The sequence below is a fragment of the Carlito syrichta genome, unplaced genomic scaffold, assembly GCF_000164805.1.
Source record: "Carlito syrichta isolate Samal-C Ts95f unplaced genomic scaffold, Tarsius_syrichta-2.0.1 Scaffold308835, whole genome shotgun sequence".
Taxonomy (NCBI): Eukaryota; Metazoa; Chordata; class Mammalia; order Primates; family Tarsiidae; genus Carlito; species Carlito syrichta.
This window is the reverse complement of record NW_007252931.1, coordinates 583,549-598,553: the sequence shown is the minus strand read 5'-3', so window position 1 is coordinate 598,553 and position 15,005 is coordinate 583,549. Positions and strand designations below refer to the sequence as shown.

The following is a 15,005-nucleotide window of genomic DNA, read 5'->3' as shown; positions in this document are numbered from 1 at the left end:
CTCACTCTGTCGCCCAGACTGGAGTGCAGTGGCCACTCCCGGCCACCGCAGCCTCGACCTGCTGGGCTCTGGCGGTCCTTCCGCCTCAGCCTTCCAAGTAGCCGGAATTACAGGCATGCGCTACCACGCCTGGCTGATTTTTTGATTCATTGTAGAGACAAGGTCTCGCTGTCCAGGTGGGTCTTGAACCCGGGGGGTTCAGGCAATCCACTCACCTCAGCCTTCCAAAGGCGCGGGATTACAGGCTGAGCCACCGAGCCCGGCTCCAGTAAGTTTTAATAAACCAGTGTGTCTTTCCCTGCTGGACTTCCAGGTGACTTCTTAGGAATAGGTAAACATTATACACAAGCCCTGTCAGATTTGGGGTTACTGTATCACATCATGGTACTTTTTAATAGGACACTTCCACATATAACAGTTATCTTACAACAGAGGCCTTTTTGAAGTGCAGGCTAATAGGCATGTTTCACTAAAGCCCCACTGACATTGGCATCAGTTGAAATGGAGACTTACTCTTTCCCCAACCAGCTCTTCTGAGGGAAGTTCTATAGCTTCTGGCTCCAGTCACACAAACTGAGGGGAACATGAGATTTCCTCTTAGCCTTGGCTAGCAGTAGAATGCCTCTGGTCATCTGGGTCTCGGTTCCCAGCTTAGACTTCCAGCTCTCCATGCAGAGAAGCTGGTGTGGGCGGGTGTTGACTAAGGACCATATCAATACTGCTGATGGCTGGTTGGGTGCTGAAAAACCTTGGCCTACCATGGGCTTGGAAGAAGTCCACTAGGTCTCACTAGCTATTTTTCTTTTCATAGTAAATAATCCAGCGGCTTCGGTTCTTTCTGCTCGGGCCATGTCCAGAGGCCTCCCACCCTCCTCTATGGTCATTACCTCGCCTTTCTAGCTTCTAAAGGTACCTAATTTTTCTTCTTGACCATGGCCACATTTCCTGGTAGCAATAATCTAATCCTTCTGGAAGAGTGTGGGATCTAAAGTTATGATTAACATGATTAATAAATAAGATTGATGAAAAAAATCTCATTGGCTCTCACCCCTGAGCCCTTACTGTCTGTCAGCCAGAGCTTTGTTCTCTTTCCCACAGATAAGCAACTTTGTTGCCAACTATTGACTTTTTTTCCCCAGAGCCCAGAAATGGATAGAGCTTTCTTTCCTTTCCAGTATTTTATTTTGGCTATTTTAATTGGGGAAATAAGGCCTGCTGAAGATTTAATGAACTCTGGCTTCAGAGATAGCTACCCTGATATTATAGAAGTCCACAGACCTTCACTAGTTATGTGTCTCTCCATCATAGGAGTCCGAGCTCCAGATTTTCTCAGGGAGCCGAAGGTCGGGCAGGGACTGAAGAAACAGGAAACAGTTTACTTAAATACAAAGATCCTTTTAGTTAGGTCCTGTGTTCGGGAGTTCTAGGCATCCTCATTATGGAACAGTGATACTCTTGTTAAAGTCACTGATCCTAGCCCTGATTTGGGGGCCCATATCACAACAAAATGAGGATCACACAGAACCAAGACTGGAGGTGGACATGCACCCAGCCCTCTTCACTCCTAGTTAAATTGTCTTTCTGTAAGATGGCAAAGGAAACAAATAGTTTAGTGCCCCCAAGAATCCCATGTAAGACGAGGCTTTTGGGGCTTCAACCTGCTTTCCCCATTGGGACAACTGAGGATATTAAGTATTTAGTCTGTTTGACCTGGGCGTGTACCAACTGATGGACACAGCATTAATCCCTTCATGGCTGAATTGTAGGAGGGCAGACACTCTGGTGGGTGAGACAGTCAGGCTCACAGTAGTAGCTGTTTCCCTACCAGTTGGGTAGCATTTTAGTATTCCTCTTGGCATGAAGTGGATCTGATTCTCTGGCTTCAACTAGACAAAAAAGAAAATCTGTGAGTGCTTGAGGCTTCAGAGCTGTAGGTGCAGGTCTGAATGATTACAGCCTGGCTGTTTGAAAACTTTAAATAGATTAAAAGAAAAAAATTGAGATTTTGCTAAGAAACAGCAATTTGTGTTTCCTTGTCTCTCAGGCTCTCAGGCCTCCCAGGAGACATAGGAAAAGCTGCCTCTTCTCTCCCCAAATGTAGGGCTAGTCATACTAGTGAGGAGGTTTCACTTTCTATCCTTGGCCTACACAGAAAGAACTTGTGGTTGACACCATAAGGGTGTGAGATCGCTAAATTTTAGAAGTACTGAGTGCCTTAGAAATGAGCATTCATGTGTTGGTCACAAACAGCCTCATCTCTTGATGAAAACATAGCATCCAGTGGCCTTTATTCTGATTATAAGGACATATTTTAAATTTTATAGGATTGGGATGAGGTTTTCCAATAATTATCCCCAAGTTTAAGAGGGCTTTGTTCCCCATCACAAAGATGATATCCGATTTTATTTTCTTCACAGCAAATATCATTTTCTGGAATGATCTCATTCATTCATTTATGTAATTATTGCTTGGTGCCTCCAGTAAAATGCATAAGACCTCGTCTTTCTTTTTTTTTCTTTTTTCTTTTTTTTTGAGTCAGAATCTCACTCTGTCACCCAGGCTGGCGTGCAATGGCATGATCACAGCTCACCACATCCTTGACCTCCCAGGCTTAGGCAATTCTTCCACTTATGCTTAGCTGGGACTGCAAGTGGCATCAGCACGCCTGGCTACTTTTTTGACTATAGAGACAAGATCTTACTATATTGCCCAAGCTGGTCTTGGACCCCTGAGCTCAAGCAATTCTTTTGCCTCAGCATCCCAAACTGTTGGGATTACAGACATGAGCCACCATGCCCGACCTTGTCTTTGTCTTTCTTTTTTTGTGTTTTTTCCTTCAGGGCTTTTCAGACCTATGAAATTGAAAGCTGATAGGGACTAGAGGTGAGCTTGGACATAGATATAGATTTGAGCTGAAATGGAACTGATGCCTGAAGCTGAGTGACCAGTAGAAAGAGGAGTGAAAGGTAAGAGAGTTGGAACAGATATAAACAGGTGACTGCATGTGAAGAGAGTCGACACTGGTGACGTCCTATACTTTCCCCTTGCCTCCCAAAGTGGCCTTTTCTTGGCAGCTGGTCATGGCTTTTGATGTGGCAGAGGGGCTAAGCTCTCCTAAGGTGCCGGGGGGAATCTACTTTTGCTGTCCTCTTGTGTTGACACTCAATGGGGAGTCTGTTTGCTTCTTGTTTTCTTGGCTACCTAGTCATTCGTGCTGCCAGTGGTGTGGCTGCCAGACCTTGCTGAGACTCCGTGAGGTGGCTGGCATTGCAGTGGGATGCTCTTTACCCATTTGTACTTTTTGACTCTGTGTGCATGAAGGCAGAAATGGCTAGCTTGAGTCACCATGGCATGGCCTCTAGGTAGCCTGGGGCACTCTGTTGCCTGTTCTTCACCCGCCCTCATGCCCTGGTCATCTGTCTCTGTCCCTCCAGGAGGGAAGGTTTATAGGTAGGGGACTGTCACCAGGGCTTACCCTGCAAGCAGTTTAAGGAGTAGACTCCAACCTTCTGCTCCAGGCCTCTGCTTCTTGTATCAGCCTCTTGCTGTTCTGGCCCCTGTTCTTATTCTCCTATGAGAGAAGAACCTTTAAGCCAGGAGGAATCAGAGACACTGGCAGGAGTCTTCCCCTTAGCAATGACTGGGTGCCAGAGCCCCTGCTGTTGGTTTCACCTTTTTTTTTTTTTAATTGAGTTGGAGTCTCACTTTTTTGCCCAGGCTGGAGTGAAGTGGCAGGATCATGGCTTACCACAGGCTCAACTTCTTGGACTAAGGCCCAGGAAGCTAGGACGACAGGCATGCATTCCAGCTACTTCAGCCTCCCAGTTAGCTGGGACTACAGGTGTGCATCACCATGCCCAGCTAATTTTTTAAAAAATTTTTTTGCGGGTTTAAGATCTTGCTATGTTGCCTAGGCTGTCTTGAATTTCTGGCCTCAAGTGCTTCTCCTACCTTGGTCTTCCAAAGTGCTGAGATTACAGGCATGAGCCACCATGCCTGGCCTGGTTTCACTCTTGTCCTGTTCTCCTCCTGTGGCTCAGGACCTTGCTCCTGCAATGGGCCAACAGGAGGGGCAGGATGCATGAATGTAGAAGTTGCTGCAGGAGGGAGAGCCCTGACCTGGCAGCAGGAGTCCCTTCTCTGTCGGGTATCCCTACTCTGCTCTTAGAGGTGCCGGGTCCTGTGCCATCGCCTTTCCCAGCATATCTCCAACATGTCGGTCCAGCTCTGTGTCCTGGCTTCTCAGTTTTCCATTATTTCGGGTCTTCCTTGTCCTGTCCTACCTCACCTGACTCCTACTAATTCTGGGAAAGTAATTTCTCCAGGAAGCTGTTTCTAATTCTTCCCACCCCACTCCCTGGGCCCAAGACCCTTTGTTATATTCTCTCTTATGTCTCTGTTCTCCCCTAGCATGACATTCACAACGTGTAATTATGATAATGGAATTAGTTTTCCCCAATATGCAAGGCAAAATATGGGTCAGTCTTGTCTGTAGGTTTGTCCTCAACGCCTAGAACTTGATAGGCTCTTCAAGCATTATCTTTTCTTAAAACTTTTAAATCATGTATTCGGAATTAATTTTTTTTAGGTCAGGAGACAAAGAGGAGTTTGGTTGGAGCTACTGAAACAGAAGTATCTGTGTCCAGTACCCGGTTACAAGTAGGGGTCTGAAATGCAAGTCAAAAGGTCATCCTTGGGGACATAGATTTGGAAATCATTAGCAAGTTCTGGAAGGTGGCCTCCTGTGGCCCCGGCATTGCTGCCCAAATAGTCTAGATTTGGCATGATTGGAAGAATAGAATTATAAGAGATGGAAGACAGGTTCCTCATTACCATTAGGTTTGCTTTTTCCTTGGATTTATTCATTCATTTTTCATCACAGAAATGGCCTCTACCTTCAACCCCCGAGAATGTAAACTGTCCAAACAAGAAGGGAAAAGTTATGGCTTCTTCCTGCGAATCGAGAAGGACACAGATGGACACCTGGTCCGAGTGGTTGAGAAGGGGAGTCCGGCAGAGAAGGCTGGCCTCCAGGATGGAGACAGAGTCCTGAGGATCAATGGTGTTTTTGTGGACAAAGAAGAGCATATGCAGGTGAACGTGACATTTGGGGTTCCTCTTCTAGGATCTCTTCACCTCCTGCATCTTCTCTGCTGATTATATTTGGGGTCAGTAGAGTTTGGTTCTTTCCTAAGGCAGGACAACCTTATAACCATACTTTTTCTTGGCCAGTTAAGTCCCCTACAATGAGCCAAGAACTGGAAACATTATTCTTAGATTTGAATAGTCTCAGATCTAACATGCACTGCATAATCACCATATGCCAGAAATGGCACTAGGCAATTATATTCCTTATCTTGTTAATCCTCATGTGACCCTGTGAGGTATATATAAGGGAGGACCCAAAAAAGCTGGAATTATTTTTTGGAGGGTGGGTCCCTTGTAGTACAGGCTTTCCCTGCTAGATACGTGTTCTAGGAACCCATTGACATCAGTGTACCAGCTAGCGTTATTGTGAGAGGCTACATTTGGCTTCAGTGAATTTTTTGGGGAGATTCTTTCAATGTGTTTGCCCATTTCATGATGGGTGATTTACAAGCGCATCTGCCCACACAGCACTGAGTGTTCAGCAGTTTTTGACCCAAAACAGCATTACCCCTATGCCCCACTCTCCCTATTCACCCAATCTCTCCCTGAGTGACTTTTTTTGTTGTTTCCCCGGTTGAAAAAATCCTCAGAGGGAAATATTTTTGCCAATGTAGAAGAATTGAAACAAAAAATGGCAGAAGCACTAAAAGTCATCAAAATTGATGAGTTCAGAAACTGTTTAGAGCAGTGGAAAAAGCATCTCAATAGGTATATTGCATCAAATGGAGAGTACTTTGAGGGTGACTGAAGTTTAAACATGTAAGAATAGATACAAAATTTTTCCAAATAATTTCTGGGTTTGTTTGGGTCCCCCCTCATATCACCATCTCAGAGATTAGGAAGATAAGCACAAACAAATATTCATGCTGTGAATATATGGGAGGGTCTGGCCTTTCCCCCTTATTTCTTTCCCTACTTGCAAGCTAATAAGTGACCTTACCCCACTCTGCCTGACTCCAAGTGGGCTCTCTCTTCACTACCCCATGCTGTCCCCATAGACTTAGGAGGACCTATTATGCTTTAGGGCAGAATTCATCTCTAGAAAAGACCAGGTCTTGGGGTTGACTATACTCTAGATTCCAACAGTGCCAGAGGTTCAGCCTAAGTTGCATATGGAATGGAAGTGGCTGGGTACTGTTTGCTTCTACTTGGGTAGGAGGGGCCAGCTATCAGAATCTCTAGGTCCAGATACCAAGCTAGATGGTGAGCTTTTCCCTCTGGTAGTTGATAGAGTGTTAATAGTTAAAGTTGACTGGGCATGGTGGCTCACACCTATAATTCCGGCACTTTGGGAAGCTGAGCAGGAGGATTGCTTGAGCCCAGGAATTCAAGACCAGCCTAGACAACACAGTGAGACCTCATCACCACACCCACACCCCCCCCACAAGCCAGATGTGGTGGTGTGCACCTGTAGTCCCAGCTATTTGGGAGACTGAGGTGGGAGGATCGCTTGAGCTCAGGAATTGGAAGCTGTGGTGAGCCGTAATCATGCCACCGCACTCCAGTCTGGGTGACAGAGTGAGACCTCGACTTAAAAAAAAAAGTTAAAGTAATATGTCTCTTCTTTCCTCCTAGGTTGTGGATCTGGTCAGAAAGAGTGGAAATTCAGTGACTTTACTAGTTCTGGATGGGGATTCCTATGAGAAAGCAATAAAAACACAGGTGGACCTGAAGGGATTGGGTCAGAGTCAGAAGGAGCAAGGCTTGAGTGATAAGGAACTGCCCCCTGTAATGAATGGAGGAGTGCAGGCTTGGACCCAGCCGCGGCTCTGCTACCTGGTGAAAGAGGGGAACAGCTACGGCTTCTCTCTGAAAACTGTTCAAGGTGAGCCTGAGGGTGGGGCACTGACAAGCCTTCCAGAAGCAAGGCGTTGCTATTGGCTAATGACGTTTCTTCTTTGAGCGACTTTTCAGTGGCCATAGATATCACACACAACAGCTTCACGCTCTCTTCCCTCCTTCCTCCCTTCCCTTTCCCTTGCCTTACACAGTTGTGCAATGGCCATCAGAACATTGGAGAGCAGTAGAGTGGCAGTGGGTAGAAGGCAGACCAGGCACTCCTGTCCCTGAGTGTCAGGTTGACATTTTCAGGCCCTTTTAGGTTAGAGGGTTGATATTAGTTTGTTATTCTTTTATAGCTTCCTTGGGGTGAAGATGGAAGGGAGAATAGGAAATAAGGGGCAAGAAAATGAGATTCTTCATAATAGCTACCTTTTTTTTTTGAGTTGGGGGTCTTATCCTGTTGCCCAGGTTGGAGTAGACTACTGCTGCCTTGACCTGCCGGGTTAAGGGGATCCTCCCCACCTCACCTCCCAAGTAGCTGGGACTGCATCACCAATACCCAGCTAATTTTTTTTCCGAGCCAGGGGTCTCCACTCTGTCACCCAGGCTGAAGTACAGTGGCATGATCACGGTTCACTGCAGTCTTAACCTCCTTGGGCTCAGGCCATCTTTCCACCTCAGCCTGCCAAGTAGCTGAGACCATAGGTATACACTGCCATGCCAGGCTAATTTGTGTGTGTGTGTGTGTGTGTGTGTGTGTGTGTGTGTGTGTGTGTGTGTGTGTAGATGAGGTTTCACTATGTTGCCCAAGCTAGTCTCGAACTCCTTGATGTGTACAATCCTCTTGCACTGACCCCCCCAAAGTGCTGGAATTACAGACAAGAGCTATTATGCCTGGCCTAAGTTTTTGATTTATTTGTAGACAAGTCTCATTCTGTTGCCCAGGTTAGTCTCAGATTCCTGGGCTTAAGGAGTTTTACATTGTGAGCCATTCTGAGCAGTACGATGGAATCTAGCGCTGTCCTGCTGTGCCTGCCCTGGAGGCGAATCTTCCCTTTGTCCTGCATCTCCAAACTGCATATGCTGCCTGCCAGTCACTTAGTACTTGGTTATCAGATTAACTGTCATGGCACTGCAGTACTTGTGTTCAAGTAACCATTATTTTACTTAATAATGGCCCAGCACAGAAAGACAAATATTGCATGTGCTCATGTGGGAGCTGAAAAAGTTGATCTCACAATAATTCCCAGAGCCTGGAAAGGGTGTGTGTGTGTGTGTGTGTGTGTGTGTGTGTGTGTGTGTGTGTGTGTGTGTGTGTGTGGTGTGTATGTAGATGGAGCTGTTAGGAAATGAAGAGAGATTGATGAATGGTTGGATGGTTACAAACATACGGTTAGATAGGAGAAGTATGTTCCAATGTTCAGTGACACAGTAGGGTGACTATAGTTAACAACAATAGAGTGTGTATTTTAAAATAGCTGTTAGAGAAGATTAGAAATGTTCTCAACACAAAGAAGTGATGAATGTTTAGGGTGATGGATATCCTGAACATCCTGATTTGTTCATTATACATTCTATACATGTATCAAAATATCACATGTCCACTGTAAATATGTACAAATACTATGTATCAATAAAAAAAAGTCCAAAAGTAGTGATGTTGGCAATTTGGATATGCTGAAGAAAAGCTATGAAGTGCTTCTGTTAAGTGAAAAGTTTGCAACTTAATAAGGAAAAATAAAATATCGTACACTGAGACTGCTAAGATCAGCTCAGTTATTGTTAATTTCTTACTGTGCCTAATTTATAAATTAACTTTATCATAGGCATGGATGCATAGGAAAAGAAAACATGTAGGGTTTGGCAGATTGTCTGAATTGCAGGTCTCTGCTGGGGGTCCTGGATTGTATCCCCTGTGGATAAGGGAGAGGTACTGTATGAATATCTTGAAAAGATTGACAGCATTTCTTTTTTTTTTTTGAGTTGGAGTCTCACTCTGTTGCACAGACTGGAGTGCAGTGGCTGCTCCCGGCCACCGCAGCCTCGACCTGCTGGGCTCCAGCGATCCTTCGGCCTCATCTTTCCAAATAGCTGGAACTACAGGCACGTGATACCACACCCAGCTAATTTTTGATTTATTGTGGAGATGAGATCTTGCCAAGTTGCCCAGGCGGGTCTCGAACCCGCGGGCTCAGGCAATCCACTCACCTCAGCCTCCCAAAGCGCAGGATTACAGGCTGAGCCACCGAGACCAGCTGACAGCATTTCTTTCTTTCTTTTTCTTGAGTTGTAGTCTCACTCTGTCACCCAGCCTGGAGTGCAGTGACCGATCCCAGCCACCGCAGCCTCTACCTGCTGGGCTCTGGCGATCCTTCCACCTCAGCCTTCCACGTAGCTGGAACTACAGGCGCACGCTACCACGCCCGGCTAAATTTTTGATTTATTGTGGACATGAGGTCTCGCCAAGTTGCCCAGGCAGGTCTCGAACCCCGCGGGCTCAGGCAGTTCACTCACCTCAGCCTCCCAAAGTGCCAGATTACAAGCTGAGCCACCGAGCCTGGCTAGTATTTCTTTAAGTAGCACTGATATCGATTGCGCCAGCTAAGCGCAGGCGTACTTTTCCCTCCCTCCTGTTCCTCTGTCCCTATCAACCAGCATCAGTGAGACTCACTGACTCCATTGATGTCTGATAGTTGTTGACAGTACTAATTAATGAGGAGGGCATGGGGCAGAGGCTTTCTAGTTCCACAAATGCAAAGAAAGGAAGCAAGACATGATGATGCAGCTCGGGCCTGGTTTGGTATTTTCTGGTTCAAGAGGTCAACGCCACCTGGGATTCTCTCTTTGCCTTTACTTGAGCTCAGAAATTCCACTCAAATCAACAAACACCCCCCAAGTAATGGCCAAGTCAAGCATTGGGCTAGGAGCTACAGCCGTCATTCTAGATCAGAAGCCAAAGGCTATTTGAGTTAGCTTTAAAGTGGGAAGTTCTACTTTCATACTATTAGGAGAAACCCCTTTACTACTGGGCTCTAGTTTTCTGTGCAGTGGGGTGTTCTGTAAAAGGGCTGGGTATGCTAAGTAGCCCCTGAATGACCAAAAAGTCGAGAACAAAAGAGCAAGGCAGATGAATTCAGTTTGTTCTTGCAGGGTAATTTACTAGGGAAACCTAAGGACAGAAGTGTTGTCTTGGGCGACCACAAGACAGATAGCACGCTGCACTACTTCTCCTCAGACCCAAGGCTCATGTACCATAGGGCAAGGGGATACATGCTCTAGCAAGACAAAAACAACCCCCCAGAACAGGCAAGAAATCTGTAGGCATCGAGCGTATAATCTGTGTGATGATATCAAGGGTGCCATGTTCTTACACTAAGAACAGTAAATACAGTAGGACTCGGGGACAGGCCTGAGACTGGGGCTAAACAGAAGTCAACATGTGGATTAGCATCCAAGATGGATTCACTTTTGTCTCCACATGGAGTTCACTACCTACTCTTTCCCAGGTAAAAAGGGAGTGTACATGACTGATATAACACCTCAAGGTGTGGCTATGAAAGCTGGAGTCCTGAATGATGATCACCTGATTGAAGTGAATGGAGAGAATGTGGAAGATTCTCGCCACGAAGAAGTGGTTGAGAAGGTATGCCCCAAAGGAGTGCTTTCCTCCTGTCTTTTACTCTATTCTCCTTGGCAGTGACAGGAAGATGGGTGGTAGGCGCTAGGATGAGTTTATGACAAGGAATATCCAGCTGATTTGCTCCTTCGTATTAATGGTGATCAGCCCCGCACTAGTGGCATAAGTGGCGTTAACACAGGATTTTGAAATAAGGCCTTCCCTGGTTTCACAAGAGTTCTAAACAATTAACTTTATCTTTTGGATCTGATTGTACCTCACTGGGAGCCTCTTCTCTGAATTTATAATAAATTCATTGCTGAGCAGATGATCTGGGGGTCTTGGAATGTATCCCCATGGATAAGGGGAGACTGCTAATTTAGTATCTTTAAAGGATTGCAGCATCCAATGGAAAGTTTGGGTGGGAAGTGGAAAGTAGCCGATGTGGTAGTGGGCATAGAGAGCTACACATGCAGAATATTGGAAGGACTGTTATCCCAAATCTTATGTCCCAGTCTGGTTGTATAACACATGAAAAACACTCTGAGATTTTCCTTTGAGGCCGTATGGAATTTTTTTTTTTTTTTAGTTGGGAGTTTCACTCTATTGCACAGGCTGGAATGTAGTGGTGTTATAATCACATCTCACCACAGCCTTGACCTCCTGGCCTCAGATGATCCTTCTGCCTCAGCATCCTGGGTAGTTGGGTCTAAAGGTACATGCCATCATGCCCAGATAACTTTTTGATTTTTTTTTTTTTTTTTTGTAGAGACGAAGTCTTGCTATGTTGCTTAGGCTGGTCTCCAACCCTTGGGTTTAGGCAATCCTCCTGCCTTGGCCTCCCAAAGAGTTGGGATTACAGGCATGAGCCACGATGCTTGGCCAGGAATCCTAAAAAAATTTTTTTTTAAAATGGCTTCTTGGCTTCAAGAGGTACTTATTTAACTCAGGAGTGAGTGACTTGACTTCTGTTTCATTCCAGTGCCTTTCTTGGCCTGATAATTTAAAGGGGTTCACATTCTTCAGATAAAAATTTATTTCTTCCCACATCCATGTGCTACTACTGCAGTATTATTAGTTACTTAACATTTTTAAGCTCTTTGAGACTTCTTACCTTAATTTATTCCATGTGTTTTTCTTTCTTTCTTTTTCCTTGTAGAGATAAGATCTCGCTATGTTGCCCAGGCTGGTCTCAAACTCCTGACCTCAAGTAATCCTCCAGCCTTGGCATCCCAAAGTGCTGGGATAACTCTGGGGTCATGAACCACTATGCCTGGCCTGGAATCTTAAAAATTGACCAACCTTCTCTTCTTTTCATAGAATGATTTTTCAAGGTAGACCTTCTTTTCTTTTCTTTTCCAAACTTCTATTTTAGCCTTCATGAACTACATACTTTTCTGAGTTTTCTGAAATCCAGCTCTTACTTGTGTTTACATGTGGGTGAGGTCATACTTATAGGGAGAGACAACTGTAGAAGTGGCGCTAGATAAAGACCAGTTAGGTTGTAGGAAGTTGTATAACTGCTTAAACTCAGGCCTTGCAGCTGGGTTTTCTGTTGTTTTCTGTTGATCTAGAGACTGTGCCTTTGCATAGAAACTTTCCTATTCCCCAGGACTGTTCTTGGGGGTCAATATCATTCCTCATCTGTGTGTGCTGTTGCAGGTAAAGAAGTCAGGAAGCCGTGTCATGTTCCTGCTGGTGGACAAAGAAACTGACAAGTGCCACAATGAGCAGAAGATACAAGTCAAAAGGGAAACAGCCAGTCTGAAACTGCTACCCCACCATCCTCGAGTTGTGGAGATGAAGAAGGGAAGCAATGGCTATGGTTTCTATCTGAGGGCAGGCCCTGAACAGAAAGGTAAGGCACTGAGGAGCCAGGAACTTGGCAGGGTAAACAACCAGTTCTTCGTCCCAATCTGATTCCAGAGTTCATTAGGCTCCCAACTCTCCAGCAAATGCATGAGGGGAACAGCAAGAAATTAGAAGGCAATGCTGGGTCCATTTCCAGGTCCCCTGAGGGCCAGATATTGAGCATCGTAGTTTCCACAGCAGAATGATAAGGCAGGATTTGGGATCTGGGCAATGGGGTGCTGGAATTGGCTCTCTGAAAAAAAGAAGTCCTACTTGGTAGCACTGGTTAATTTTTGTGATGTCAATACTCCCTTCACATTCAGTTTCAAGCCACCAACATGATGTTACTGAACACAATGTTAAGGGATGTCACATGGAACTGGCTCTTGTGAACTGGTGTGAGCAGTTGAGGGCAAGGTCTGAGGGCAAGGTGCAGGTCAGGATCTGGGACTCAGACAGAGCCAGGAGTCGTTTTGCTTCCTCGTAACACAATGGGAAAAGCACTAATGTCTTTTCAGGGAAGGCAAGCACATAAAAAGTGTGTGGGTTCAGGCCATATAAACTGTTATTCACCCAGAAATAGCCATTTTATTTTCATTATATATGTCTACATTAATCAAATATTAATTTGGTTCATATTTTATAAAAACATCCTCAGGGGCTTTGCAAATCAGATAGAAATTGTTTATTCAAGGAGCCTGCTATTTAGTGGAAGAGATAAGAGACAAGTCTGTAACTAAAGGTAGAGAGTGATAAGCATCTTAATACATGGGCAGTTAAATGGCTATGGTAAATCAAGGTTAGAGCAAGCTTTTCTCACTAAAAAAAAGATACTACTGGCCTCATAGAAAAGATGATGCTTGAATTCAGACCTTGTAGCATGGCTCGAATTTGGGAAAGTAGATCGATCATTCCAGGAAGGTAGGAGTCATGTGAACAAAGTCAGGAACATGGCCACAGTTGACTGGCTTCTGATGTGCAGTGCAAGAATCCCAGTTAGAAGGGTAGGTTGGAAAGATGAGGCGGGAACTTGAACTCTAGAATGAGGAGTTTGAACTTGGCGCATTGATCAATGGAGTTAAAAGTTTTTTGAGCAGTGTGAGGGAGAAGAAAAAAATTAAGCCTATAGTGTCTTGGGGCTTTATACATCAAAATTTTTCCTAACAATTCTACAAGAAGCGTGGCTGAAATAGTGGGCTTGGAGAAGATCCAGTAATTATGTAAAGTCAAATCATTGCCATTAGTTCCAAAGTCCATGCTTATTCTATTATTACTGGGGAGTGACTTGATCAGACATGTGTATTAAGATAGGTCTGAAGGCAGGCCTGTGTCGAAGGGAAGGACTGGGGGAGTTAGAGCACTTAGTAAAGTGCTGAGACAGCATAGGTAGAATTCTAGGCAGACACGAATACAAACTGCATTTGGGGTAGAGGCGGGGAATGTGTCATTATTAAGGCAGCATCAGAGGACTTAGCACTGATATAAGCAGTGGATGCTGAGGAAGAATCAGTTGCCAACTGTTGGTGACTAGGGGGACAGTGCTCCACTAGCAGGTGACCAAGAAGAGAGACTTTGGGATGGAGGATAGACAGAGCTGATTTTTGGGTTGAGTACATTATGTTTGAGGAATCTATGAGATATCTTATTGGGTATACCCAGAAGCTAACTGAAAAAGCAAAACTGGAGCTTGTCAAAATAGCGTGAAGGACAAAAAAAAAAAAAAAAAGGTGTGAGAGCTCTGGAGACTTCTGGTAAAGATAGTTGAAGTTAGTCAGAAGAAGGCTAAAGGCACATCCTTGAGATTGGTATATACACTCACATCCACAACTGAATATACTCAATTGCACTAAAATGCCAGCATGAGTTTTTTAAGGGCCAATGTTTTTGTTTTATTCTTTATTCTTCCTTTCCCCCTTGTTATGGCTTAGCTTCTGTATAGGAGGTATGGATACAAGCATGCCCATTGACTTCCTGGGAACTTGCAGACCTGTAATGCTTAGGACACTATTTTAAGATTGGATGTCAGACACAGTTAGTAATGACATGATTCTTTCCTTTAACACTCTCTTTACATTGTGAATGGCTGGGTTAGTTCCTAGAGTGAGTTCTGAGCTGGAAATAAGCCCAGATAGCCTGCTGATAAGCTTCCTGGCAGGCTGAAGGAAGAGACAGTGGTTGTACTTGGGATCCTTTTTATATCTACTTTATCAGGGCCTTGGACTGTAGAAGAAATCCCAGTTTATTTGCTTAGGAGCCTTTCTGACAATTTTATTTGGGGGGGTTGTAGGTCAAATCATCAAGGACATAGATTCCGGAAGTCCAGCAGAGGAGGCTGGCTTGAAGAAAAATGACCTGGTAGTTGCTGTCAATGGAGAGTCTGTGGAAACCCTGGATCATGACAGTGTGGTGGAAATGATTAGAAAGGGTGGAGATCGGACTTCACTGCTGGTGGTAGACAAAGAGACGGACAACATATACAGACTGGTAAGTAATACGAGACCACATATGGATGCATTGTGGTTGGGCCTATTCACTCCTGCCTGCAAACTTTGTGCCGAGTCACTACTTTGTTTTTCAGACTGAGAGGGGCATAGATAGGAATCATCAT

At 44.9% G+C, this 15,005-nt stretch overlaps 1 protein-coding gene across 1 annotated transcript in view; it reads left to right on the top strand.

Annotated features, from left to right (window-relative positions):
• PDZK1 (PDZ domain containing 1) overlaps positions 1-15,005 on the top strand; it is a 35,357-nt gene that overhangs the window by 13,292 nt on the left and 7,060 nt on the right. The window contains exons 3-7 of the mRNA XM_008066016.2: positions 4,883-5,094; positions 6,724-6,973; positions 10,437-10,573; positions 12,209-12,404; positions 14,685-14,881. Coding sequence (XP_008064207.1) covers positions 4,885-5,094; positions 6,724-6,973; positions 10,437-10,573; positions 12,209-12,404; positions 14,685-14,881 — 990 coding nt within the window. The 5' untranslated portion in view covers positions 4,883-4,884. The remainder of the gene's footprint in view (positions 1-4,882; positions 5,095-6,723; positions 6,974-10,436; positions 10,574-12,208; positions 12,405-14,684; positions 14,882-15,005) is intronic.